The sequence below is a fragment of the Thamnophis elegans genome, chromosome Z, assembly GCF_009769535.1.
Source record: "Thamnophis elegans isolate rThaEle1 chromosome Z, rThaEle1.pri, whole genome shotgun sequence".
In the NCBI taxonomy this organism is placed as follows: domain Eukaryota; kingdom Metazoa; phylum Chordata; class Lepidosauria; order Squamata; family Colubridae; genus Thamnophis; species Thamnophis elegans.
This window is the reverse complement of record NC_045558.1, coordinates 117,332,638-117,360,552: the sequence shown is the minus strand read 5'-3', so window position 1 is coordinate 117,360,552 and position 27,915 is coordinate 117,332,638. Positions and strand designations below refer to the sequence as shown.

General features: G+C 42.1%; 1 protein-coding gene across 1 annotated transcript; it reads right to left on the bottom strand.

The window, feature by feature from the left end:
- Positions 1–34: 34 nt before the first annotated feature.
- Positions 35–26,104, bottom strand: SLC17A7 (solute carrier family 17 member 7; the record flags this gene model as incomplete). Its single annotated transcript, XM_032236752.1, has 11 exons — positions 35–1,689; positions 4,012–4,139; positions 9,463–9,573; positions 10,942–11,074; positions 12,776–12,925; positions 13,171–13,313; positions 16,290–16,376; positions 17,080–17,167; positions 22,301–22,415; positions 24,772–24,890; positions 25,850–26,104. Coding segments are annotated over 11 exons (1,677 nt in total), but the record flags the coding sequence as incomplete, so codon positions are not given.
- Between the last annotated feature and the right edge of the window lie 1,811 nt (positions 26,105–27,915).

Below are 27,915 nucleotides of genomic sequence, written 5' to 3'. Positions count from 1 at the left end.
GCCTATAGATTACAGCAGAAAAATTGGCTATATATTAAAATATGGGAGCAAGTAGTTATCCGAAGGGCCACTGTGAATGGCTTCCCCCATCTTCAGTTCAGGATGATGGTTGGTGCATAGGTACTAAAGGCATAAGATGTTGAGGGAGACACGTCTATTTTATTTCTAAGAATCAGAAAGGTCTAAGGCAAAAGATGAGATGCGGAACAAGGCTACCCAAGTAAGAGACTAAAAAGCTGGAGTTGGTGCCAAGCCACTTCCTAATTATGAGGTCCTGAGGGGAAACCAAAATATCAACTTTTTTCCTATGGTCCACTTGACCTAGGGCAGTGGTGGCGAACCTTTTACTCACTGAGTCAAAACAGGTACACGCTTTGTGCACGCTATCTGCACTAATGTGCACCTCCTCTCCCGTGTGCTGCATGTGCAATCATACCATCTGTGCGTGTGCGAGGCTTTAGCATGGCTCCCCATGTGCTGAATGCACGATTGCATCATCTGCACATGCACACAAGTTTCATGTGGCTCCCCTGTGCACTGCGTGCATAATTGCACCATTTGCACAAGCATGTGGTTTTTGTGCACACAATGCACATGTGTGAACACCATCTGCACATGCTGCTCGCAGGTACTGTCACGCACATGCAAAATGCATGTGCATGTACAGGAGAGCACCGAAGACCAGCTGGGTCTCCTGAATTGCATGCATGCACACCGGTGGCACAAACACCAGCTGGACCACTTGCACATGCACAGCTGCAGATGAGTTGGGCAACAGCTCATGTGCCCAGAAAGATGGTTCTGCCTGCCACCTCGGGCATGTGTGACATAGGTTCGCCATCACGGGCCTAGGGATTGAACCTGGGGTATTATGCATGTGAAGGTTGCGGTCTATTCATAAACTGTGTTTTCATTTCATACTCAATAGAGGATGTTGCAGTGTCTTTGCTGTGACCCCAAAGCTTTTCAGTCAAGGACTGTTGGGTAGAATCAGGAGCAATGGGTGTATAGGATTTAACTCAACCCCTTTAACATCAGCCTTCAGCAGGAATGGACAATGTGGAGATAGAGTGGCCGGTAGACAACGAAGGGTAAAATAAAGCACTTGAAAGTAAGTGCCTGTGGATCATTACTGAGGTGTAGCAAACCGCTGGGAAGGGCAATTTTCAATGGGTCAACCAGACACTGGTTGCCAACACACCAGAAATGGGATGGAGGTTGTAGGATAGGATGGTAAAGTAATGGAAGATAGAGAAGAAGGCTGAACAAGAAGCCTTTTCCTCACTCCATTGGATTATAACTAAGGCTCCATCATCACATGAGGGTAGAGAATGGGGTTCTCTATGACAAGTCCCGTTGTTCTGGCACGCCATACATATAGGAATCTTTCCCAGGCTCCTGTATATATTCCTCCTTTTTGTCCCAGTCAGCCGTCCAACCTCCATTGGCAAAACTGGTACTTTTAGTGGCCCCATAGCCACCACTCCCTGCCCCTGCTCCCATGCGGGCAGCTTCATCTTCCTCGTCAGCTAATTCATCTTCGTTGATGAAGCCACATTTCTCTTCAGTCAATTCTTCTGGCTCAGCCCAGGGCTGCTTCTCCCCAGAAGCAAAAATCCCGTAGAAGATGACACCACCATAATGTACTAGAGAGGCAATGAGGAAAACATACTGCCATTCTTCTCGTGTCTGTGGAAAATGTAAAAGATCAATCATTCAGAGCTTATTTCAGGGATATCCCACACCCATATTCTTCAGCCCATGGCAGAACCCTGGACATTCTCCCCACAAACGGAATATTCAATTTCTTGAAAATCCTCCTTTCTTACTAATAATTATGAATAGAATAGAATAAGTCATTGCTGTACATGCCACTGCTTATAATCAAGTAGAATTGGTATAGAATATATACATTTTTGGATATAAATAGTCAGAAAGTTAAAGTTAAGAACTCAGGATTTCAAAAATAAGATACACTGCCACCCCTTAAATGTTTCCAGAACTACTCGAGTGGGTGTGGTCTATGTTTTTGCCTGGTTTGCATTTTGCAGAAATGAATATTGCAGAAGTTGCTAAAGAAGCTGCGGCTTTCAGGTTAATGGAAATTGTATAGAGAGAAAGCAACGTTGTTGGTGATATTGCTAAGCCAAGTCCATGTCCTGGTTTTCTTGAACATAATACAGAATTGGCTCATCTTTGCTTTGTTGCAGAGTTTTATTTTGATTTACTTTCCAATTTTGCCTGCATTCCTGGGATTTCTTGTAGTTTCACATTCAGGTTCTAACTCAAGTCTTACCCTACTGAAGTTTCTTTGAGTTCAGCCATGGTCAGGCTCCACTAGAACAATACAAGACAGTATGTAAACATTCAAATGCGCCAGAACTCTTCACCAGTTTTGGTAGTTCCAAAACCCAGGGGTGTCAACAAAGGTTGACATTAGAACAAATCCGATAATGTTGCAACATTGAAACTGCAGGCTTGATTTAATGTAAGTTATTTAACCATGGGCAATTGAATAAAACATAGTTAGTTAAATTTACATACTCTGTTAGTTGTTCCAACCTGTATTTCAGTCATTGACCAATATTTTGTTCAGCTTCATATCAAAAGTTACAACATGCAAAGAATTAAAAGAGCAGTAAAAGTTATTTTTACATGTACTTAAAATATAAATAGTATACAAAAATAAAATGAGCTAAAGAAGAATGCATGCAATCAATAGAAATGAGGAAAAAAAATCTACAAGCTAAAAAGCTGCTAAGAAATATAGTTACTTAGAGGCTAGAAAATTAAATTGCCGGTCTACTAATGTAATAAAATATTAAACTGTTACATTATTCAACAAACCAATGCTCTCCTGATGATTTTAATGACAAACTACCAGGATGTCATAAAATCAGTAAAAGTCCAATAAAAAGCTATATCTTATTAAGTCAGAATTAGTAATTTACAAATCACAATAACTGACTATACCTAATTTGTTAAGCCAAAAGCAAACAAGCCACAATATGGCTGAGTATCTGCCAGGTTCTATGAATACCAGATTTATATTCTGATAAGTATTCTGGTAAGCACGTAACAATTCTTTGACATAGAAATAATGTCTAATCCCTGTTGAATTTAGTTAAGCATCATTGTGGATAACAATATGAGAGGGAAAAACTGAATACAGCACTGAGATTTGTAATCACCTTCTGCCTAAACAAAACTTTTTGAAATTAACCACCATAGCAAAATATTTAGTTTTTTAGAAATAAATAAAACAACAAATAAATAATGAACAATACATTTAATGAACAATATTTAATAAACAATACATAAAAATAATAAATAAATAAATGTTCTACTTAAAGCAATGTAAACTACCCTATCACAACATTAATATACGAACTACATCATAACTATGTATCTGTTTAAAGGTCTTAAAATCTACTGTTGAATTAAAGTCCATTCTTGAGGTAGCAGAGAATTAAACGATAGTAGAGAATATACTCTTCAGGGTTGAACTGTGGGGTCCTTGATATTCTCTAAGCTTGGTGGTAATCTTCAGATGCTTAATTACCAAACTAGGTAATATTATCAGTAGCACTGATGGGGTTATCTAGTTTGTTAATGAAACATCTGCAAGAAAACCACCAAGCTCAGAGAGTACCAAACACCCTGCAGAATCAAACAAGCATGAAATTTGTGATTCTAGTGCCACTCCTTATCCAGCAACCATTACCTCTGTTTGCAGATACTGCCAGTCACCTGATATCCATCCAAAACAACAGGTGATGATGTCTGATGTATTGGACATGCTTAATACAACTACGAATAACTGAAGCCTATCTGACTCATGAGATGAGGATGAGACAAAAGCAAACATGTTACCTGCTCATTTTGGGTCATACTAAAGTGGAAGTGGGGAAGACGCCTTACATATGATAAGCCTTATTTGCAAAAAATAAGAATTGTAAGGACACACATACATCCATAAAAATGTTCCACTCTTTAGAAACCATTTCTTACCTTGTGTTTAGTCATTGCTCCGACAATGAGTGGGCACACCATACCTGATAGGGTCCCCACACCATTGGAGATGCCCATCAAGATACTGGCATATCGAGGAGCAATATCTAAATGATTGACATTGAATCCTGGGAGGAGATAAAAATGAAATGAGTAAGACACACTCCCTGAAAATGTATATAATTAGGTTGCATTTGGCTATACAATTGCAGTTTAATAAGATAATTGTTAATGTTACTGTGGTCTTCTTCAATCTAGAAATACAATTTTTCTAGAGGAGTTGTTCTTCAGTTTCCCTAATGAGATTGGAGAAGACATCCATAACACCAGAGGTAATATTCAGCTGATTCGGACTGTTCAGGAAAACCAGTAGTGGAAATTTTAACTAGTTCAGAGAACTGGCAAATACCACCTATAGCTGGCCCCGCCCAGTCACTCCTCATCTTGCCTGCTTGCCCGCCATTGCTAACCTGCCTCATCCGCCATTGCTGCCTGCCTTCTGCCACGGCCCTGATCTCCCTGGGTCAGCAAACCTGCAAGCAAACCCCAGTTGAGTCAACTCCTGGGCCGGCCTACCTGCCATTGCTGCAAGCCCCAGTTGAGTGCTGACTCCTGGCCCGCTTCGCTTTGCCTTCCAGCACCTTGCTGCTTCCCTCAGGTAAGCAACTAAGTGCGAGGGGAGGTGGGGGCAGGAGGCTAGGGTACGCCAGCCAGTGGCTTTCGCAAGGGAAGGTCTTCAGGCTGTGGGCTGGCATACACCGCATGGCTGAAAGGGGTGCGGCGCCAGCGGGAGGCTAGCAGCGGCGAGAGACTATCAAAAGCTGCGGGCTGGCATATGGCAGCGGCAGCGGGAGGCTAACGAAAGCCATAGACTGGGATATGCCACGTGGCTGAAAGGTGGCAGCGGCGGCAGGGGGAAGCTAGCATATGCCAGCTCATGGCTGAAGGGATGCGGCGGAGGTGACAGTGGGAGGCTAGCAAAAGCCGCCGGCTGGCGTATGCCACGTGGCCTAAAGTGGTGCGGCAGGGGTAGTGGGAAGCTAGTGTAGGCCAGCCTGTGGCTTTCGCGTGGGGCCTTCAGGCATTCCCTTGCGAAAGCCATGGGCTAGCGTATACCGCGTGGCCAAAAGGGGGTGGGCGGCAGCGGCGGGAGGCTAGCATACCCCAGCCCGCAGCTCAATACCTTTAAATAAAATGATTTTTAAAAATTCTTTTTTTAAAAAAAAAATCTTTTTTTTAAATTGTCTTAGAAAGATTCTATCCGCAATAAATTAAAATAAACCATTTTTAAAAAATCTATACTCAATACCTTTAAATAAAATGATTTTAAAAATTCTATACACAATACATTTAAAAGTCATCCTTCCTCTGTAAGTAGCCGTCTTTATTGCTGGGTGTGCTGCATTCGTCCTTAATATAGTAAGTGCAAGCAATTAAACCCTTCCTTTCTGTGTCTCTCATTTGTGCAGGTTATTGGAGCAAGATGGTGAGGTGGTGGTGCAGAAGATGCAGAAAAGGACAGTAATCATCATGCCCTTCAGAAATGGAACGGATGGCTGAACTGGACTTGGAAGAAAGAGCCGTCCGTCCCAGGTGGTCGTTGGGAGTGGGGCAGAGGAGTGGTCCTGAGGAGATTCCTGTTGGATTTACCAACAGCCGACACCAGCAACCTGAGGCTGCCTGGCAGGAAGCCGAAGAAGAGGACCTCATGATGACCCATGCTTTGAAACTTTTTCAAGAGGCATGGGCGAATCACCATTTCCGTGAGAGCCGTGCCGAGAGACGAAAGCGGATTTTGCTGATCAAGAAGAGAGATATGCGAATACATCCAAGAGTCTTGTGAGTTGTCTGTGCATATGCGGGTATGGTCCGAGGAGACTTTAATGGACAGTTTTTTGGATTGTCTGAACAAAGATATATACCAGAGCTGTGTGAATAGAGGGGCCCCACGCAACTTGCAACTCTGGTGTGAGATGGCAGCAGATGTGGAAATTGACCTAGCCAGGAATAGATACCAAGGAGGCAGTGATAGAGTCAAGAATCCTGCTCACACCCACCCCAAAGGAGTTCCAAGGGGAGGAAAGGGATGATCTGCAAGCAAGCCCCGGACTACTGCTTGTTTCCAATGCAGGAAGGAGGGTCAGCAAGCTGCTACTCAAAAATTGGCCCAAAACCCACTGCTGCTGGAGAGAAGAAACCGAACCGACTGCCAGGGAAACGCAAAGAAACTGCCTTGAAAGGGATGGAAGCTGTTGAGGATTTCCCTCCCACCCAGGAGGGAGATGAGTCTTCCTTTCTTTCGGGAAAAAGTGAAACTGACTCCGATGACGACCGCTTGGTAAATCCCCAATTGGGCCCCATGACCATTCCAGTAGAACTTAAAGTGCTCTCTACTGGAGCCCAAGGGAAAATGCTTGCCCTCTTAGACTCTGGATGCACCTGTTGCATAATTAGCCCAGAAGTGGTGGAGAAAATGGGTTTACGACTGAGGACTTTGAAATTGCCTTTTGCCAATTGGACAGCTCAGTGGCTGGGGGAGCCCCTGCCCATTTTGTAACTGAACCAATAGAAATGTGGATGAGGGTTCACCAAGAAACCTTGAGTTTTATCATAACACCTGGGATGGATCGGCCCCTCATACTGGGATTACTGCGGCTTGGAAATGGAACCCTTACGTGAACTGGAGGAAAGGATGGTTGCACATTTGTTCTGCTAAACTCCCTGAGGGGAAGGGGAGGATGTCCCACATAGTTAATGCCAAAACAAACCTAGCTGCCACAGTGCAGGAAAAGATTGAAGGAGAAGAGAAAATTCCCAAAGAATATTGGGACCTCAGGGAGGTTTTCAGTGAAAAGTCCTCTAACAGACTACCCCCACCACCACTGTGCCATTGATTGCAGCATTTAAATCCTCTCAGGGGAAAAACTCCCTAAGCCTCAAATTTATTCAATAACCCCATGTGAGATGGAGGAATTACGCAAGTTCATTGACAAAAATTCAAAAAGGGGGGTTCATACAACCGTCTAGACCATGGGTGGCCACACCCATATTGTTCAGGGAAAAGAAAGATGGCTCCTTTCATTTATGCGTTAACTATAAAAATCTAAACGAAGTTGGTTTAGAGAAAAAGGGAAAAACCAAAAGAAGTGAGAGAGATGAGGGCAACAAGAAGCATATGACCTAAATACACATAGAATCATGTCGGGAGAAATCAATATTCTATCATTGAATATCAATGGTCTAAACTTGCCTCAGAAAAGGAAAACAATCTTTAATAAATTAAAACATTTGAATTATGATATAATTGCAATGCAAGAGGTCCATATAACTAAACGACAGATCCAGACCTTGGAATATCCTAGATTAGGTAAACTTTACACAGCATTAGCTGATCAAAAAAAAAAGAGGAATAGCATTATATGTCAAAGACATGATCCAGACTAAACTAATTTATCATAATGAGGAAGGAGAATATTAATTGTAGAAATAATGTTAAACCAAAAAAAAGGTGTCACTGATTGTAATATATGCACCTAATGAAGGTGAGGAAAAATAGACTACATAGCATTATTGGAGAGATGGGAAACAAAAATATCTGTTTAATGGGTGATTTCAATGCTATAGTTGACCAGAAATGGGACTATAAAAGTAGAAAGAAGAGAAAAAGAGCTAGGAAAATTTTGCCCAAGTCATTCTTTCAAATGGCCGAAGAATTAAATATTGATTGGCTGTGCCCAGGGATAAGCTCCGCCCACCATCCACAGCTAATGGGTCTTGTGAACGGGCTAACTCATTTCTGGAGCAGTACCTTCGATGTTTTATTAATTACCAACAGGATAATTGGGCTGAACTTTTGCCACATGCAGAGGTGGTGTACAATAATTCAGTACATAGCAGTACCAGAATGAGCCCTTTCAAAGTTCTGTTTGGCCAGGATTTTGTACCGATTCCTGAATTGCCTCAAGAGAAACCTCACATTTTATCCTTGTCCGAGTGGAATAATCAGCTTCAACATTTTTGGCCAATGACTCGCAAAGCCTTAGACACGGCTCACCATGCTCACAAAAAACAGGCAAATTAAAAAGGGTCTAAGCCTAAAGAGTACCAAGCTGGGGATAGGGTGTTTTTGTCCAGTAAATTTGTACAAACCCCCCAGAAGTTGAAGAAGCTGGGTCTGAAATATGTGGGTCCGTTTCCCATTGTGAAAATCATAAATGCAGTATCAGTAAAATTGGAGTTGCCGAAAACCCTTTGGAGGATTTATCCCGTATTTCATGTGAACTTGCTAAAACCAGAGCAAACTGGTTTTCTTCTCACCATCTTCTGAGCATGCTGGTAGCCGGTATTTGGACTTGGTCAAAGCCAACTGTCCTGCAACATGATGATGCCTTTTGGAGATGCACCCCACATGACACCTAAGGGAGTTGCAGATTGGACACAGGGGTGGGGTTGTTGGAGAGATGGGGCTGGGTTATCATTTGATAAGTATTTGTTCGCGCCTTTCTGGCTCAGATCTTGCTTTATTTTCGCTGCTATCATTTCATAACCAGTAAAAGTATTTTAATTCCACGAACAATAGAGTTAGGAGTTTTCTTTCTTGGTTATTGATAGAGGCACGCCTGACAGTAGGCCTATGAGAAACGACTTATGGGTCTTAGGGATACAGCAGAATGAACTCAATTACTTCCCTTGCATTATTTTGATAACACAGCAGAGTAAGAGATATTTGGAAATTTGCAAGGGGGGAGCAAAATGAGGATGGGATGGTGACAAAGCTTGCTAGTGATGATACAGAAAGTTAAGAAAGGAGGGAGTGATTGTGGTATGCTGCTGTTCATCCCAAAATATATGTGGTGGGATGGCAACACTTACATAGTACAGTGTACAGATAGTCCTTTAGTTACAATAATTAATGGGACCAGATTTTCTGTTGCTAAGCAAAGCAATTGTTAAGTGAGTCACGCCTAGTTTTATGACCCTTTTGCTATGGTTATTAAGTAATTTTCTGCAATTGTTAAATGAATCACACAGTCATTAAGCGAATCTAACTTTCTCCATTGACTTTGCTTTTCAAAAGCGATCTGGGGAAATTGCACATGGCAGTCACATGAGTCCAGGATGCTGCAACCATTGTTAATATAGGCCAGCTGCCAAGTGCCTGAATTGGACCATGTGACTGTGGAGATGTAGCGATGGTTGTAAGTGTGAGGACTGGCTATTACTTTTTTCCAATGCTGTTGTAATTTTGAACAGTTGCTAAACAAATGGTTGTAGGTCAAGACTTGTAGTGCTTTGGCATCTTTTCTATCCCTGAAATTGTCCCATGTCAGGTTAAGAAGCTTGGGCATAACTCATATTGGACTCCTATCCAGGTAAACATGGGAATGGAGAGGAGATTTACTGCAGAACATAACCATGCCTAAAAGTCAGCCCAACTGTTCAAGAGCTTACCTGAAATAGCAAAGCCACTGAAGCCCACAGCCAGGACTAGAAAAGAAATCGCCATCCCTTTGCTGTGGGAATAACCAACTACTAAGAGCAACGTGGCTTCCATGCCGAACCCTGGTGAGAAATGAAAACCACACATGTAACTATGGATTACAAAAATATTAGCTGCATTCAAGCATTGTATGAAACTAAAACTAAACAAATCATGATATGGCTTAGTATGCAATATAAGAACCCACTCAAAAGACCCCAGTTTAAAACCAATAATCACCATTGGTGTAAGACCAGGTGAGACAGGTGAGGAACAGATCATCGTGGAGAACATCTGTCTGTAGTCACTAAGACATGATGTTGATCTGATGGCACATAATCAATAAATCCAATTATAAGTTCTGCATTATGCCAGTCATTTTTATACTTTGAGGTTCTGAGGTCATTTCAGACTATTCTGGAAGGAAGTTTCCTGAAACTTCCCTATAACAGTGCTCTTCAGATGAGGTGGACTACTGTTCCCAATATTCTCATCAGGAGGGCCATGTATTTTGTCTGAGGATTTGAGGACTCATATTCCAATGCATGTGATTGAATGTATCAAGTCTTGAGGTGTTGTTTTTTTTTAAAGCTATTCCTTCGTACATGAAAGAAATTTGGAAGCCTTGGATGTACAAGGCCCTTCAATCTGGTTAGGCTCAGACTATTGGAAACTTAGCCTGAAGTTTTTTAAAGCCAGATGCAAAAATTTAAGAGATTTTATTCTATGAGTGCTAGAAACCATGTCTTTCTCCAGTATTAAAGATTAAAACAGGATGTCTCTGAATTGTCCGCAAAGCTTTTGGATTTGGAGGCCCTGTGGCCCTTCAAACATTGAATTAAAATGCTGACCATGATTGATATCAGCAAGAGATTATGGGATCAGGTATATAACATTGATTGTAGTAGCCCGCCCACTCCTATTTTAAGAAATACAAGGTGATTCTAGGAGCTGCGGTGGTGAAGTGGTTAGAATGCAGTATTGCAAACTGTCTCTGTCAACAGCCAGAAGTTCGATTCTCATCAGCTCAAGGTTGGCTCAGCCTTCCACCCTTTTGAGGTCAGTAAAATGAGGACCCAATTGTTGGGGGTAATAGGCTGACTCTATAAACTGCTTAGAGAGGGCTTTGAAGCACTATGAAGCGATATATAAGTTTATGATGTGCTTATGCTATAGCATGCCTTTCTTTAAAGCTGGGTTCACACTTGGCAGCTTTAAGACTTGTGGATTCCCAGAACTGGGGAAGAACTGAAATCTTAAAGTTGCCAAGTTTAAAGACCCCTGCTTTAAAGAATTCAAGCGCCTTCCATTCAATGTCAGTAAGCCATCCTTTCAATCAGTATCTATCAATCTCATTTTTCTTTTTAAAAAAAACCCTCTCCAGAGGTAGCTGCTCAGTCATAACCTTTGTCCCCACAGCTTGTGCTGTGACAACAACGCCTCCCACTCACCCCCACAGTTCATCATCTTGCGGACGTTGGTGGTAGACATAATTCTTCGTGAGCGCAAGAAGTCAGCGATTTGGCCTCCAATGGGTACAATGATGGTCATAACCAAGTGGGGCAAAGCAGAAAGCATCCCCACCTGTGTGTGAAAAGTGAAGAGAAACAGTCAGCATCCCAGAGACCAGAAGGTGTTAAGGCAGCTGAAAAAAATCCATGTATCCCTTACAATAACCTTCAACCTTTAAGGCTTGGCAGCCTGGCCGGGGGGGGGGGGAATAGAGGGGAACCGGGCTGCGAGCGTGCATACAGCCCCACTTGCACAAGAAAAAGACTCTTCTGACTCCTTCAGAAGTCTCTGCGCCAAAAAGTTTTAGCAAAGGGACAGGAGGCCCGAAACAGTGCAAGATCGCTCCCCTAAAGCCTTTCTTCCATTTGCAAAAGTTTTTGGTGCAGAGAAGAGAAGCCTTAGTGGTGAGGTCTTGTACTCTTGGATTCACTGAGGTGGCCAGACGCTCCAAAAGTGGATCGGGTATCCTGCGCAGAAGCCTCAGTCAGTAAAGCTGATCAGGACGCATTCATCCCACTCAGCCTCTCCTCTCACTATTCCACGTTTGGGGCACGGGAGCATCAGCTTTACCCACCTGTCTTGAGGTGGGGGCAGAGCTGCATGCAGTGCTAGCCCACCTCTCGCATGGCCTGGTTCCAAATAGGCCATGGCCCAGTTATGGGGACTTAGAAGAAGAGGGGACTCATGGGAGACAGTATCTATCTTCCATTCTTTTTTCAAAAAATGTATTTATCATATTAGGCAATTGTTGTGGCCCAGCAGGAGCCGTTAGAGCTGCCACCAGACTCCGACAGCGAGGGGCCCTATGAGTCAGCTTTGGAGGATGAGGAGGACCCTGGACATGGTTCCGACTCTGAGCAGGCCGCAGAGAGGCTGGTTGGCCTTGGACCAGTGGGGAGGAGACAAAGGAGTGTGATCCAGACGTCAGCAGTGGGGAGGATGAGGTGGACTAGTGGGGTCAGAACAGGCAAGTAATAAAAAAAAAAACCTCCAATCCTACTTTCCAGCAGCAAAAAAATAAAAGTAGTTTTAGGAAATAATAATAATTTGGCACTTTCCCAAATCTTGCTTTGTCTAAATTTTTCCGATAATGGATATTGATTTATATTGTTTATGTGTGCCTAAAGGCACTATCCACAGTCTTTAATCAAAGTCTGTGTACTTGAGAGACCGCCTCCTGCCAATTACCTCCCTGCGACCAATTAGATCACATAGATTAGGCCTCCTCCAAGTTCCATCTGCCAGTCAGTGCCGACTGGCAACTACACGGAGGAGAGCCTTTTCAGTAGTAGCTCCGACCCTTTGGAACGATCTCCCCGTGGAGATTCGTACCCTCACCACCGTCCAGACCTTCCGCACAGCCCTTAAGACCTGGCTAGCCCGTCAGGCCTGGGGACAAAGATAACTGTCCCCACCCGAATGATGAATGAATGTTGCTTACTATTTTACTTCTATGTATTGTTTGTGTCTATTGTCTGTATACCCCCCCCCCTCATTTTATGTAAGCCGCCCTGAGTCCCCTCAGGGAAAAGGGCGGCCTATAAGCATTAATAAATACAAATACAAAATACAAAGTGTGAAACAAAATGGGCTCCAAATTTCTAGGGCCAATGAGGATAAGCATCTCTTGCAGAATATACTCAATTTGCCCATGTGCAATTTTTGCTGGTTAATGACCTCAGTAAAGTTATTAGTATATCCATGTACACATACATACATACATACATACATACATACATACATACAAACAAGAAAAAAAAAACCCTTTCTTACCTTACTGATTTCAAAGCCAAAGACTTCTTCAAAATAGGCTGGCTGGCTGATTAAAAGTAAATAAAATGTCCAGCTTCGGCAAAAATTGGCTACAATGATGGCATAAACCGGCATGGATGTGAAGAACTTACGCCATGGAGCTTTGAATTTCTGCAGAGACAGCAAAGATATATTATCAGACACCTTCCAGATGTGTTGTTTTATAACTTGTATATGTTCCAGGTGGGATTTCAACAGACATGCTAGCTAGGGATATGTCCACCCAAGTTGGAAAGGCCAAGGCTATAGGACACTGTGCTATATAAGTAATTTAATAAATGAAGGTAAAATTGCTGGGAGCCTTTTGAAGCGGCACAGAGGAGCTGCCTAACTTACCAATATATACAAGTACTGACCAAAAGGGGATTCATAAGGCTGGCGCTCTCTCCAATGCTTTCCTCTATATACTTCTTTTCTTCCTCCGTGATGGTGGGGTGCTGTGCAGGACTCTCATAGGAAACCATCAGCCAGAATAAATACCAGAAAATACCAAAGCTCCCTGCAAAGACAAACGTACAGAATAACTGCTGAGATGTATGGACCTTCCTTTTTCCCACTCTTGAGTGACCGTGCTCACCACCCCTTTTACGTCAGAGGAAAACTATTTCGGGCAGGAAATCTGTGGCCCCGGTTGCTGATCCTTATCTGGATTGGATTGGATTTGGATTTATTACATTTATATGCCGCCCTTTTCCCCGAAGGGGACTCAGGACGGCTCACAATTCAATCAGGGAAGGGGGTACAGATAGGGGAATAAAAAGACGAGACATAACAATACAAAATTTAAAAACACACAACAACCATACCATTCGAGAAGGGGGGCAAAAACTCTTTAGCCCCAGGCCTGTCGGAACAGCCAGGTTTTAAGGGCTTTGCGGAAGGCCTGGAGGGTGGTGAGGGTTCGAATCCCCACGGGGAGCTCGTTCCAGAGGGTCGGAGCAGCCACAGAGAAGGCTCTCCTCCGGGTAGTCGCCAGTCGGCATTGGCCGGCGGATGGAATTCGGAGGAGGCCTAATCTGTGGGATCTGATCAGTCTATTGGAGGTAATTGGCAGCAGGCGGTCTCTCAAGTACCCAGGTCCAATACTATGAAGGGCTTTTAAGTGACGACTAGCGCCTTGAAGCGTATCCGAAGACCAATAGGCAGCCAGTGCAGCTCGCGGAGGATAGGTGTAACGTGGGTGAACCGAGGTGCACCCACGATCGCTCGCGCGGCTGCATTCTGGAAAAGCTGAAGTCTCTGAATGCTCTTCAAGGGCTGCCCCATGTAGAGCACATTGCAGTAGTCCAGTCTAGAGGTCACAAGGGCACGAGTGACTGTTGTGAGGGCCTCCCGGTTCAGGTAGGGACGCAATTGGTGCACCAGGCGAACCTGGGCAAATGCCCCCCTGGTCATAGCCGACAAGTGGTGTTCAAAAGTCAGCTGTGGGTCCAGGAGGACTCCCAAATTGCGAACCCTGTCTGAGGGGCGTACTGTTTGACCCCCCAGCCTGAGAGATGGAAAACTTGGCCAACAGCTTCAACTGTTTATATGTTTCCCATCATTCCACTTGTTGGGAGGAAAATGCTCCCCAATTAGGATTCTTCCCTCCGGGATGCAACAATCAAGGCTTTGAAGAAATAGCTGAATAATGAAGCAGAGCTGCCAGAAAGAAGCTTTCAATGACAAGGAACCAAGATGAGTGACATTCAGCAAGGCCTCTTGGCTAGCTAGAAAGATTGATATTCAAACATGATCTTATATACCCTTTCAGAATTTTATTCTCAAACTGGTTTTTGTTGACATTTAATTCTGTGCTTGCTGATGTTTAATCCTGTGTTTATTGACAGGGTAATTTTCTCTATTCAATTTTGTTTGGAAGGAAGAAGGTTAATTTCTGTTCTTGAAAAGAAGTAGGGTTGAGAAATTTGGCTAGTTCCTGTGTCTATTTGTTCTGGTAGTAGGTCTAACAAGCTACAGCTACTGTGTTTGCTCTTTTGCTACATTCCAGTGCTAATTGTGTTTTTTGTAGTTAGGCTTATCTCAAGTGTTTACACTTGAGCTTGCCTGTAATGTGAGGCGGCGGTGGGATTCACTTACCTTCCCTACCCGTTTGCAAATGAGAGCACACACACCGCATCTGCATGCGCAGTGCTCACGCATTACGTCGGGGTGGAGCCTCCCGCAGCCACCGCTACCAGCTCACCCGAGAGATCCGGTTGAATACCACCAGATCTGTCGGGTGAGCTGGTAGCAGACAAAATGTAGCAGACCTGGAGGTTTTCTACAGACGGTGGTGGAATAAGTGGGAATATTTACAATAGATAGTGCTTGACTTGGGACCATAATTAAGCCCAGTTGTTAAGCAGGTGTACATACCCAATTTTACAACCTCTTTGGTGGCAGCTGTTAAGCAAGTGCGATACTCAGTGGTGGAATTCAAATAATTTAACAACCGGCTCTCTGCCCTAATGACTGGGTGGATAGGCGTGGATGGACGGTCATGTGACAGGGTGGACGTAGCCAACTCAATGTCACTCACGTTGAGTGGCGCCTTGCCTCGCCCTGCCTCTCTTCCCCATGCCCGACCCTGCCACCCCTCCCCTCCCAGCCACTCTTATTCATGCCAGGCTGCTCATCTTGCCAGCTGGGCAAGCAGCCAAATGGCAAGACAAGGAGGGGCTGGGAGGAGAGGGGCGAAGTGTGGCCAGGCATGGCAAGGCACGCTATTCAGCTGGTTCACCAAACTGCACAAAATGTTAGCTACCGGTGCGAACAGGCTGAATCCCACCACTGGCCATATTCATTAAGCCAACCCATTGTTTACTGGGACATCATTGCCAGAAAGTGGAAATTAAAGCCATTTTCTGACCAAAATGTTTTAAATCATAGTGACATGACTCAGGGTCTCTCCAAACGGCCCTAAATAAAGACTGGGTGCTGATTGCCCTAAATGTGATCGTATCAACATGGGGGGAGGGGAAAGATGGGGACTGGCCATCTGAACTTCAAATCCAGGTTGTAAGTTCCTTTTTCAGGGTCACTCATAACTTTGAAAGGCTGCTAAGTCACCAGTCATTAGTTGAGGACTGCCTGTATTTTAACATCTATATTGCTGGAGATGACCTAAGGCTGTCTCATTGAGCTGGGAATGAGATGAAGGCAAAGGCATGGGGGCATGGAGGATAAGCTAAATCATCTTAGGGCTGTGATTAAGTCTCCATGAGGAAAGGCCCAATAGCAATAGCACTTAGACTTATATACTGTTGCACAGTGTTTTTACAGCCCTCTCTATGCGGTTTACAGAGTCAGACTATTGCCTCCAACAATTTGGGTCCTCATTTTACCGACCTGAGAAGGATGGGAGGCTGAGCTGGTGGGATTTGAACTGCCAAACTGCTGGCAATCAGCAGAAGTAACCCGCAGTACTGCACTCTAACCACTGCGCCACCATGGCCCAATATGACAGCCATCACTTTCGTACCAATTCACTTACCATATACGTAGAATACAGAGCTCCATCCTGAATATTGAACTAGTATCCCAGCAAGAGGCATGGCCACCACTGCCCCAGCATAAGAACCTGGAAAATTATATAGGAAATATTAGCTAATTATGCAAGCCAGGATTCCTTGCTCCCATCAGCCTGTAAACCTGATACTGCAATTGCTCTTTGATCTGAAATGTTTACACATGACAGAAAAGAAAATGATAAAACCCCACCCACAAGAGGAACAGGAGCTAATAAATAATGGTGAAAGTAACTCTAATTCCTTAATTATTTACCAGCAATGTAATTGAACTAAAAAGAAAACAAGCAGGGTAGAAGCTACAAAATAAAATTAGTAATAGTATTTACAGCTGCAGGAGACCATATTGTTTCCAAGTAAACATTACAGAATGTGTTGTCAATGAATATGAATACTTATAGATAACCTAATCCTGTATTGAATGCTATGGATAACCACTGTTTTAATTCGGTTACTGGATTATTATGAAAAAACAATACCTCACCAACAATAAGACAAAAATGTGAAAGCAACTTCACAGCCATATTTAGTGAGTTCATAAACCAATCCTGTGATTTAACCAGTGGTGAGTTTCAAAAATTTGTGGAACCTCTTCTGTAGGTGTGGCCTGCTTTCTGAGTCCACTGGTGGAACCTCTTCTAACCGGTTCGGTAGATTTGACGAACCGGTTCTACCGAACTGGTGCGAACCGGTAGGAACCCACCTCTGGATTTAACCAATCCAAAGTATTAGCTTTAAGAAACAAGGTTATCTTACCACAGAAAGCTGTTGTGGCCAGGCGACTACGTTCCAAAGGAGGTGCCCATTTGCTCCAGATACCATGGCATGCTGGGTATGTGACTCCCTGGAGGTGAAGGGCAGAGAATTATATAAAGAGGAAGATCAAAAATTTAGTTTCATTAGTTTCTTAGCTCCTTCCCATTCAGACTCTTCTGTAAGAAAGTGATAGAAACATGGAGACAGATGAAATTTCATAGAAGAATTAATCCTGTTGGCCCTGAGAAAGTAGGTAGGCTCTTCAGAGCTGTCAGTGTGATCACCGATGCATTTGATTTATGTCCTTTAGTTGGGCAATGTCTCCCCAGGAAATCATGAGTTGGTGGGTCCAAGCAATGGTAAATTCATCCTTGAGAGAGGAGGTGATTACTTCCCCATAAGACATGGTTCCACTGTATAGTATTGGATAATTTCTGACATGAAAAATTCCTCAATTCCCTTGGGAAAGACTGTTGAGAAGGTGGTCATCTGAGGCTTCAGAAGGCTCTGGGGGTAGTTGATATATCAATCTGCTTCTGGATTAAGGCAACATACCAGACTGACACTGATCTTCCATGATAATCTAGGAAAGGACTGGAATGGATCCATTCTGGGCCTCCCTGATCTCTGAGTGGCCTATGATATCCTTCTGAACTGGCTTAAGGTTATTGGGAGGCTCAGAGTTACTCCCCCAAGTCTGGGATTGTTTGGATCACCTGCCTGCCTTTTGAAAAGTTCTAAAGACTTTGCTTTTGTCTCAGGAGACTTGTGGGGTCATTTTAATTATTCTGGTTGTGGGATGATGAGAAATTGCCACATATGTGATATGTCTTATTTTCTATTTATCTTATCATGAATTATACCTGATTGGACAGCTATAGAAAAATAAATAAAATAAATAACTAATAAAATAAATAAAGTAAAATATTATAAAATATTATAAAAATATAAAATATAATAAAATATAATAAAATGTAATAAATATTATAAATATTATAAATATTATAAATATTATAAATATTATAAATATTATAAATATTATAAATATTATAAATATTATAAATATTATAAATATTATAAATATTATAAATATTATAAATATTATAAAATAAGCAAGCCCAAGACTGCTTGCTAAGGTAAAGAACAATGGAATCTTTCCCCCATTCCATGTATGGGTCTATCTGAAGTGAATCTAAAGTACGCCTACAAGCAGCCCACCAATCCAGGGGCTTCCAACAGGCAAGTTAGTATTCAGAGTTGTATCTTCCAACCTCACTCTTTCCTCCCTGCTATCTATCACCTAGACAATCTGATGATTGGACACACTCTGCAGCTGAGATATAAATCAGCCTTCTCCAGTTTGTTGCCCCTTAGTTGACTTTATCTTCACTTTTCATAGTGCTTGGCATGGACTTTTTGTCATGATGGCAGTCTAAAAACTTAACACATCAGGCTGAGAAAAACTAGTACAAGAAGCAAGAAGCAAACCCCTTGTATGGATCTGCTGTAAGGGAATATTATTGCCAGGCAAATAAAGAAATTGGAATACTGCATTCAGTTTTGGTTGCCACGATGTAAAAATGATGTTGAGACTCTAGAAAGAGTGCAGAGAAGAGCAACAAAGAAGATTAAGGGGCTGGAGGGGAGGCACAAACGACGCGACGATACAGATGTGTGGTCTTCATGCTCCGAGATTACAGCCGATACTTTTGCCACTGGGTGGTCCAATCGGACCTAAACCGTCCTGCAGAGATGGTGAACAGGAAGAATGCGTCTTGCTGATCTCAGGGACATCGCAAAGTCCCTGATGGATCCAAGAGAAATTCTTCAAGCCGGTGACAAAAAATCCAGCCATTAGACTGATGAAGTTGGGGCGGCTCCAAAATGGAAGGATACAGAAAGAGAGAGTGTTTCAAGCTGGTGATGAATTTTTACTGTTTTAAAAGAGACTGCCTATAAAAAACTTAAAGTTAATTTAAATTTGAGAACAGAAGAAATAAGCAGTGGAATTAAGCTTTGAATGGTTTTGAACAGTGGGTTATCTTACTTTTTAAATGCTATGCTCATGGATGGAATTTATGCAAGCCTTTTAAAATGAATGGATTAAGTTTTCTTCTTTTTTCTCTCTCTTATTATTATTCTTTATAACCTATGGACTAAAATCCTACTTTTTCACTACTGTGGGTGTTTTTACCCTTTTCTTCTCTACCTCACTCAAGAATTTGACTTTTAACTTGGAATATAAAAAAGATACAAAAGGAAACAAAGAAAATTGTTACAACAGAGGGAAAGAAAAATGTTGCTGCTCTGAAGCTGGAGTTTTGTGTATTGGAAACAAAACACTCTTACTTTCCTCACTGATTATTCTGGTTTGGCACTTCAGGGTCTCGCTGTTTGTTTATAGAGAGTGATAAGAAGAAAAGCATACAGATGTTCCTTTGAAGTATATCCTTAACCAGAGAAAAGTGAAAATAAGACCTTATTGTGAATTTATGCTTAATCTTGTAAAAACCTTCTAAGCCAGAGCAGCAGTGTTTGTCAATTGGAGATAATGGCACAACTTCAACAGCAGAAAGAAATTTTAAGCCTGCAAAAGATATTGTTAGAAATTCAGAAATTATCAGATATATTTGAGAGAATGGAGAAGAAGTTGGAAAACTTAGAGCATCTAACAGTAAAATTGTCAGGCCTGCAGTTGTATTCCTTTTTTGGATCTTTGGCCTGCCACACACTCTATTATTTCATCATGCTGTTTCATTAGTGTAGTAATTGGGAGGGGGAATAGAATGGAGTAGAATTGTGGAATGTGTTGTTGTTATTCTTTTCTAGAAGTCCAAGGTCATATTTTGTCTCCGCATCTCTGCATCTGACTGGAACTAGATGGGTGGAAATGCCAGAGTGGCTGAAGAAGATTGGACCATGTGATGGATTTATGGGTGTGGGGATAAGATCATAAACTTTCAACTGGGTGAAATCCCAGGAAGTTTTCAGATTTGGGATTTCCACAGATGTGCCAACGTATCTGTCTTATTAAATTGGAACTTTAAGGATAACTCTGCCTTGGACTCTGATTTAATTCTGTGTGATATTTGGAATGCTGACAAAAATATGATGAAGAAATTGAAGATGTTTATCAAGTGAAAAAAGTGGAGGTTAGAGTCCTAAAAACCGAAGAGGAAAATGACCATAAAGAAATTAAATCCGCTGATATCTATGGTGATTGGTCTTTGTCTGGAAATGGAAAGAGTGGAACACTGAAAGAGGAATTAAATGGAGGGGAACTCTACCCCAGATGGCAAGATACCAAAGAAGAAAAAACAAAAGAATTTATGGATTTAAGGAGATAAATTTTATTAGCAACATCATTAATAACACCACTGACAATTAAAGGTAAGCTGATTAAGGAAATAGAAGAAGGGCACCAAATTACATGAGAGACTTAATAAGCAATGAGTTGCTAAGAGGAGTCCATACAAATTTGATTAAGGAGATGAGTAGAGGACTGATACCACAAAAGGCAGAAGACATGAGACTGCTTTGCTACTGGAAAGATACAGGTTGATAGATGGAAGTGCATAATTTAAAACTAGTTAAACTTAGTGAAATTTTGTGACAATAGATATAGTCAAATAAATAATTGATAATGATAATAATATATACATATGTATTGTTATGATAAGTAATAATTGGATATGAATATTTGAATGGTACCCATGAAAGGAAGATTAGAAATCTTTTTGGTTATATATAAAGGCTAATAAAAAAGAACTAAGTTACATTTAGTTAAATTTTGATTATTAGGGAAAAATGTTATGATACAGGATACAATTAAATAAAGGAGGGTTAATGATACAAAGGAAAATATATATGTATGGGTACAACATAAGGAAACTGGATGTAAATTGTAAACAGTGATTTGGTAAGGAAGATTAGAATTTTTCGTTAATAGATATTATGGATGTTTACCTAGAATAGGCCATAAGGATTCAGTGTTATTGGACGATTTTAGAAATAGCAAGTGAAATGCCAGTATGTGGTTATGTTTTAAATCTTGATATATTTTATGATGAAAGACGTTTAAACAATTGTAGTCAAATGAAAATGGAGGTATGATGATGGTAATATGTATAAATATCTGAGTTAAAATTCTTGAATTAATATGAATTATGATTGATGACTGTGGAAGAGATGCACGAAAGTTTTTTGTAACCAACTGATACACTTTCTACAGTATGTAAAAAAGGAGGATTTTTTGTTGTGTTTGTTTTGAAAATTAAAAATAAAATAAATAAATAAATAAATAAAGATGATTTGAGGTGGAGGCTAAAACATATGAAGAACGGTTTCAGGAGCTGGGTATGTCTAGTCTAATGAAAAGAAGGATTAGGGGAGACATGATAGCAGTGTTCCAATATCTCAGAGGTTGCCACAAAGAAGAGGGAGTCAAGCTATTCTTCAAAGCACCTGAGGATAGGACAAGAAGCAATGGGTGGGAACTAATCAAGGAGAGAAGCAACTTAGAACTAAGAAGAAATTTCCTGACAGTTAGAACAATTAATCAGTCAAACAACCTGCCTCCAGAAATTGTCAATGCTCTAACATTGGAAGTTTTTAAGAAGATGTTGGATATCTATATGTCTGAAGTAGTGTAGGGTTTCCTGCCTAAGCAGAGGGTTGGGCTAGAAGACCTCCAAAATCCCTTCCAACTCTGTCTATTCTATTCTATTCTATTCTATTCTATTCTATTCTATTCTATTCTATTATTTCTATTCTATTCAGAACTCTTTGTAAAGCAAAACTGGATTCATCCTATTGAGGGCAATAGCATGGCATAGTTTGATGTTCTTCTTACACCTGCATGATACTGTTTAGTTCTTCTTCTTACAGCTCTATGATACTTTTAGCCATTTGAATAGCTCTCAAGGTTTATTACTGTTAGCAATAAAAGTGTTCTTGACAAATCTTTATTTTTTTATTGGATTCTTGCAATACCTGGAGATTGGCCAGGCTTTATATAGTGTAAAGTGGAAGAAGCTCACAGAATCATAGAATTGTTGAGTTGAAAGAAAGTACAAAGGATCATCTTGTAATAATCCAGCCCTGGTGGGAGATGGAAGAGGAACACTTAGGGATATTGGGAAAACCATCTTCTGCAACTCCTATCCATTGTTGTGTTAACTTTGTGATCACAAAAGCAAACACATGAAGCAACCAGCCTTACCTCAACAAGCCCTTGTAAGATCCTCACAAAGATTACACAGCCAAAATGGACCCGAGCAGCTGAGGGAATGAGCATGTTCAAAGTAGAGGTTGCCACAATGGCAAAGCCAAAAACCCTGCAACCAATAGAAGAGGGTATTAGCAGTAGTAGCAGGAAAGAGCCCTGTTTATTTTGTACACAGAGTTTCTATTGTATTGGTCTTCTAAGGAAGTGTTCTAATTTAGAGTGTTCTTTTTCACTCTTCCATGCAATCAACCATACCCTTGCTGCAGAATACTCCATTTCACACACTTAGAGTTTGTAAGCCGATGTTTTTCAAACTTGGCAACTTTTAAGATGTGTGGACTTCAACCCCCAGAATTCTTCAGGAAGCATGCTGGCTGAGGAATTTTGTGATGTCCACACATCTTGAAATTGCCAAGAAAAACACTGTTGTGGACTGTTTTAGTGTTCTTTCTGTGTTTCTGTGTACTTCTGTAAAATGGTGTGAGTTGGTCTCTCTTCATTTTGCTTCAACTGACTTCATAAGAATCAAAACTTACCTCTGAGATGTAGATATGGAGGGAATAATACTTCTGAAAACAAATTTCATGATTGCTGACCACCACCCCACCACCCCAATACCATCTCATGAAGTGCAGTGCAACAGTTATCTTCTTTAAGCACCACTCCGTGTTTCATTATTTTGGATTAAGGGGACATTGCCATTTTGTTTGGGGTCAAAATTGACCCGTGAAGATGTGAAGCGTCTTTTGAGGCAGGATCCTTACTAATGGCTTTAGGCATCTTCTGGAGTCATGCAACTGTTGTAGTACTGAAATAATATCAATGAACTTTGTGTTGCCTTGATGATGAGTAGGTGATGCTAGAAGATGCTTGAACAGCCTGGAGGTGGTTTAGTCTGGCAATGTGAAACTACATAACATAAACTTTTTTTTTTCTTGCCTGGTTACTAAAGACTTATCTTCTACTCTCATTAAAATCACTCCTGTTAACTCGAGTTCCATTGGAGACTTAATCCAATTGACTCCTGTTGGATTAAGACCTCCGTATTCTATCCAGGTAACCCTCAACTTACAACCATTGTTTAGCAACTGTGCAGAGTTACAAGGCTCTAAAAAAAAGTGCCGTATGGCTAATCCTTGCATTTAAGACCATCACAACATCCCCACAGTCACGTGATCTAAATTCAGACAATTGGCAACAGGCATGTGTGTCAACTCTGAAACAGATCAGGCTGGTCACGGCCAACTTTCCGTTTCCGAAGTTTCCACACATCTGGGGAGGGGGAGGCTTGGAATGCACACCAGCCGAAACAACTTTTTTATTTCCTGGGAACCAAGGTCATCCCAATTGGACCAGAAAATGAACCTGTTTGCCAAGGAGATGCCAGAGCATCTAAGTGGACAATAGTGATATGTGACATAGGCGCAAGGGGGAGATGCCTAACTTTTAATTATATGAAAAAGTGGGAAATAGAGCTGTTTTTAACTTTCACTCATGCTGAATTGATGTACTCAATAAACCAGTGCTTTGCTGAAGATGGACCTTCAGAGTGCTGAATTACTTGGGTTCATCAGTCGGAACTTTGACCATGTGCTGATGATAGTTGCAGTATACTGGACTCACATGTTCATGACCACCATTTGCAGCCTTCCCAGCTGGCTTCCAACAAGCAAAGTCAACAGGGAAGCTGGATTTATTTAATGACCACATGATTTGCTTAACAGCTGTGGCAAAGGTTTTTGTAAAATCAGGTATGAGTCACTTAACGACCACCTAGCATAACAACTGAAAGTCTTGTCCCAATTGTGGTCATAAGGTGAGACCTAACTGCATGATCCAAATTGAGCCACGTCTTTAGAAGAGAACATACAACTGAAATCATAACTGTTCAGTTATATTCTTGGACAGCTGAAATCTGATTTAATGAAATTCTCAAGAGTTGCCGTTTCTTAACTTTCATTAGCCAAGCTAGGTTGGCCAGTAGTGATGGACACCAGAAGATCAAGACACCAACAAGGATTCCCTAGCTCAATGATGGTGAACCTTTTCGGCAAAGTGCCGAAAAGGGAGTGTGACTAGGCTGCAACCCGGGAGCGTCCCAGGGTGCATGCGTGCACCTGAAAATGAACTTTTGGTTTCCAGTGCATGCATGTATGCCAGCCAGCTAGTCTTCCTGTTACTGGTGCGCATGAGCGCATGACGATCAGCTGCCCGGCACGCATGCTCATGCAGGAAAATGGAAGACCAGCTCTTCCAGTTTCTGGCACTGCTGCGCACACGAAGGCCAGCTGATCATCGTGTGCAAATGCATGGCAAAAACCCGAAAGAGGAATGGACAACACCGCGTGGGCCAGGCAACATGGCTCCGTGTGCCACTTTGGACAGGTGTGCCATAGGTTCACCATCACAGCCCTAGCTGATCTACATACAAACATATATTCCACTTTCCCCCTCAAAACAGTTACCTGTTAGCTGCAAATTTCTGTGATATGAACCCCCCTGGGATCTGGGTGACGATGTAACCCCAGAAGAATGACCCGTGGATCATGCCTACTGTCTCTGGATCCCAGTTGAACTCAGCTTTCTAAGCAGGAAAGGAGAAGAAACAAACAACAGAGGATACATGAGCAGGCAATTTCTGATTAGAGCCACTTTTAGTGCCTCCTAGATCGGACTTGGAGCAACTTGGAGAAATGCAACTGGACAGTTTACTGCATTCTGTATTTTCAGGAAGCAAAAGACTTGCAGAAAAATCATTTCAGGTAAATGAAATTTGCCCGTGGACCAATAGTGGAATTCAGGTTTTTTTTACTATCATTTTGGTGGGTGTGGCTTGGTGGGTGTGGCTTGGCTTGGTGGGCATGGCTTGGCTTGGTGGGCGTGGCTTGGTGGGTGTGGCAGGGGAAGTATACTGTAAAATGTCCATTCCCTCCCCACTCGAGGGGAAGGTTACTGCAAAATCCCCATTTCCTCCTGATCAGCTGGGACTCTGGAGGCAGAAAACAGATGGGGCCAATCAGAGGTGGAGTTTACTGGCTCTCTGAACTACTCAAAATTTCCGCTACCGATTCTCCAGAACTGGTCAGAACCTGGCATAGGCCATTAAGTCCAGAAGTTAAACTTATTTATAATACGTGCATAGCTAACACCACACGCTAATTAGAATGGAGGCTGAAGAGCATGCTTTTGAGACCATGAGAGTGGATACCTGACACCAGAATATCCAGGATTAGGGAAAACACATTGTCAGTCCTGTTCTCTCTTCCTGATGTTTCTTTTTAGAAATTAAGCATCTATGTACAATTCTCAACCTTTTGTTCCCATGTGAGCGGTGACTTGTACTTTATGAACCCAGACTGCTCAGCACGTGAAATTTCTCAGATGCTACTGCTTCACCTGTTGACCTGATGCACCTTTCAGAATTTTAAGGAGGTGCAGAATGTCTTTTTATATGAATGACCCCCTCAAAACAGCATCAAAGAAGCAACAATCCCTGAACCAAAACATGGTTACTTTCCATTAACAGAGGGTGAACAGCCTCACCTTCACAATGACTTTATCCCCTTCGTAGACGGTATTATTATTAACCATACTGACAATGGCCACGCCCAGGTTGCATCGGATGCCAAAGCTGATGCAGAAACCCAGACCGCAGAGGATGGCAATGATGTAACGGCGAGGGAGGCCAAAGCAGGTGCAGTCTACGATGGGCTGGGCCTTCTCGGACACTTCAACAGGCCGTCCCTCTTCTGTCAGCTCGATGGTCTCTCCACCCGGCTGCTTCTTTTCTAGAATTCTGGGGTGGAGACAGCAGGCAGGGTGGGAGCAAAAAAACGGGTGTATGTGTTAAAATCAGCACTTTGATGTAGTGGTGAAGGTGATGGACCGAAGACCAGGAGATCAGGATTTCTAGTCTCCACTTAGGCATGAAAGCCGGTGGCTGCCTTTGGGCCAGAGGCTGTTGTAAAATCAGGTGTGATTCATTTAACAAACGTTGCTTGCCTTAGCAACAGAAATTTTAGCCCCAATTTTGGTCCTAAGTCGAAGACTACCTGATTAAGTTCAATGAAAAATCTAGACACCTTTCGAGTATGACATAACTCTTCTTCAGATTCAGCGTTAGAGAAGAATTTCTTGACAGGGATGAAGACAGAGCTAAAAATACAGGTGTTATGGCAGAAGGCTCCTATTTAATGCATAATAAGATTGCCCAGGCATTCTTCATCCAGACCTCCATCTCTGGCCTGCAGAGACCCATGTGACTGTTAGATGGCAGCAAAGGAGTATCGTATTTTTGTAGCCTTAGTCTTTTTGTGTCTTCATTTAAAAACCATTAACTGATTCTAAGGCATAGAGCTGGATGGGACTGCATAATCAAAGTCCTGAGTTGTTGTTGTTGTTGCTTTTTAACTCTGCATTGCAACACGCATAAAAAGACACGGGGCTTCCATGATGCAGTTGTGGCCCCCATCTTCTTCTTCTTTGTTTTCTCTCTCTCTCTGCAAACCTCCCTCAACATAGCTCCATGTTTTACAAGATTCTGTTTTTCTTCTGAATAAGGAATTATAGTTTGACCTTCTTTCATTGGAAATACAAGGGAAGGCGGGGATTCGATTTGCTCATCAGAATTCACTGACTCTTGTAAGTTGGTGAGCAAAAAATAGAGAAAACCACAATTGCTTTTATATATGCAAAATAAGAGATTTATCTTGTAGAATGCTAGGCATAAAATCAATAAGAGCAAAATCAATAATGCAGGGAAGAGCACTGCTTGGTGACTGGCAGATGTACTTAGCATCGGAGGAGGTCATACCAAAGGAGGCAGACCAATGATGCCAGGTTGGGTTGGATTATCCCATAACTATGGGAATGGAATACACATGGGCAGGTCAGTTAATTTCCTTTGCTAGGGCAAATTTGACATGGTTCATTTATTTTTTTTAAAAAAACACAATCCAAAATCTATTTTTGGTCTGACATGACAGTTTTCATGTCTTATTTATTTATTTATTTATTTATTTATTTATTTATTTATTTATTTATTTATTTATTTATTTATTTATTTATTTATTTATTTATTTATTTATTTGTCTTGTATGCCGCCCATTCCCGGACGACTCCGGGCGGCTCACAAAAGACAAGGGAAAGGGGGGAACGAGACAAAGACAACATATTAAAAACAAAAACCAACATTCACAATTTCTGTGGAGGTAGATGCTTCTCAGCTCCCCCCAGCCTGCTGGAACAGCCAGGACTTGGTGGCTTTGCGGAAGGCCGGGAGGGTAGTAAGGGTCCGGATCTCAACAGGGAGCTCGTTCCAGAGGGCCGGAGCTGCAACAGAGAAGGCTCTCCGCCGGGGAGTCGCCAGCCGACATTGGCTGGCAGATGGAATCCGGAGGAGACCTAACCTGTGCGATCTAATAGGTCTGAGAGAGGTAATCGGCAGGAGGCGGTCTCTCAGGTACCCAGGTCTTATCTCAAATTGGCAAGAAAGCCTCTCATCAAGGAACTAATCAAGGAGACAAGCAACCTAAAACTAAGGAGGAATTTCCTGATAGTGAGAACAATTATTCAGTGGAATGACTTGCCTCTAGAAGTTGTGGGTGCTC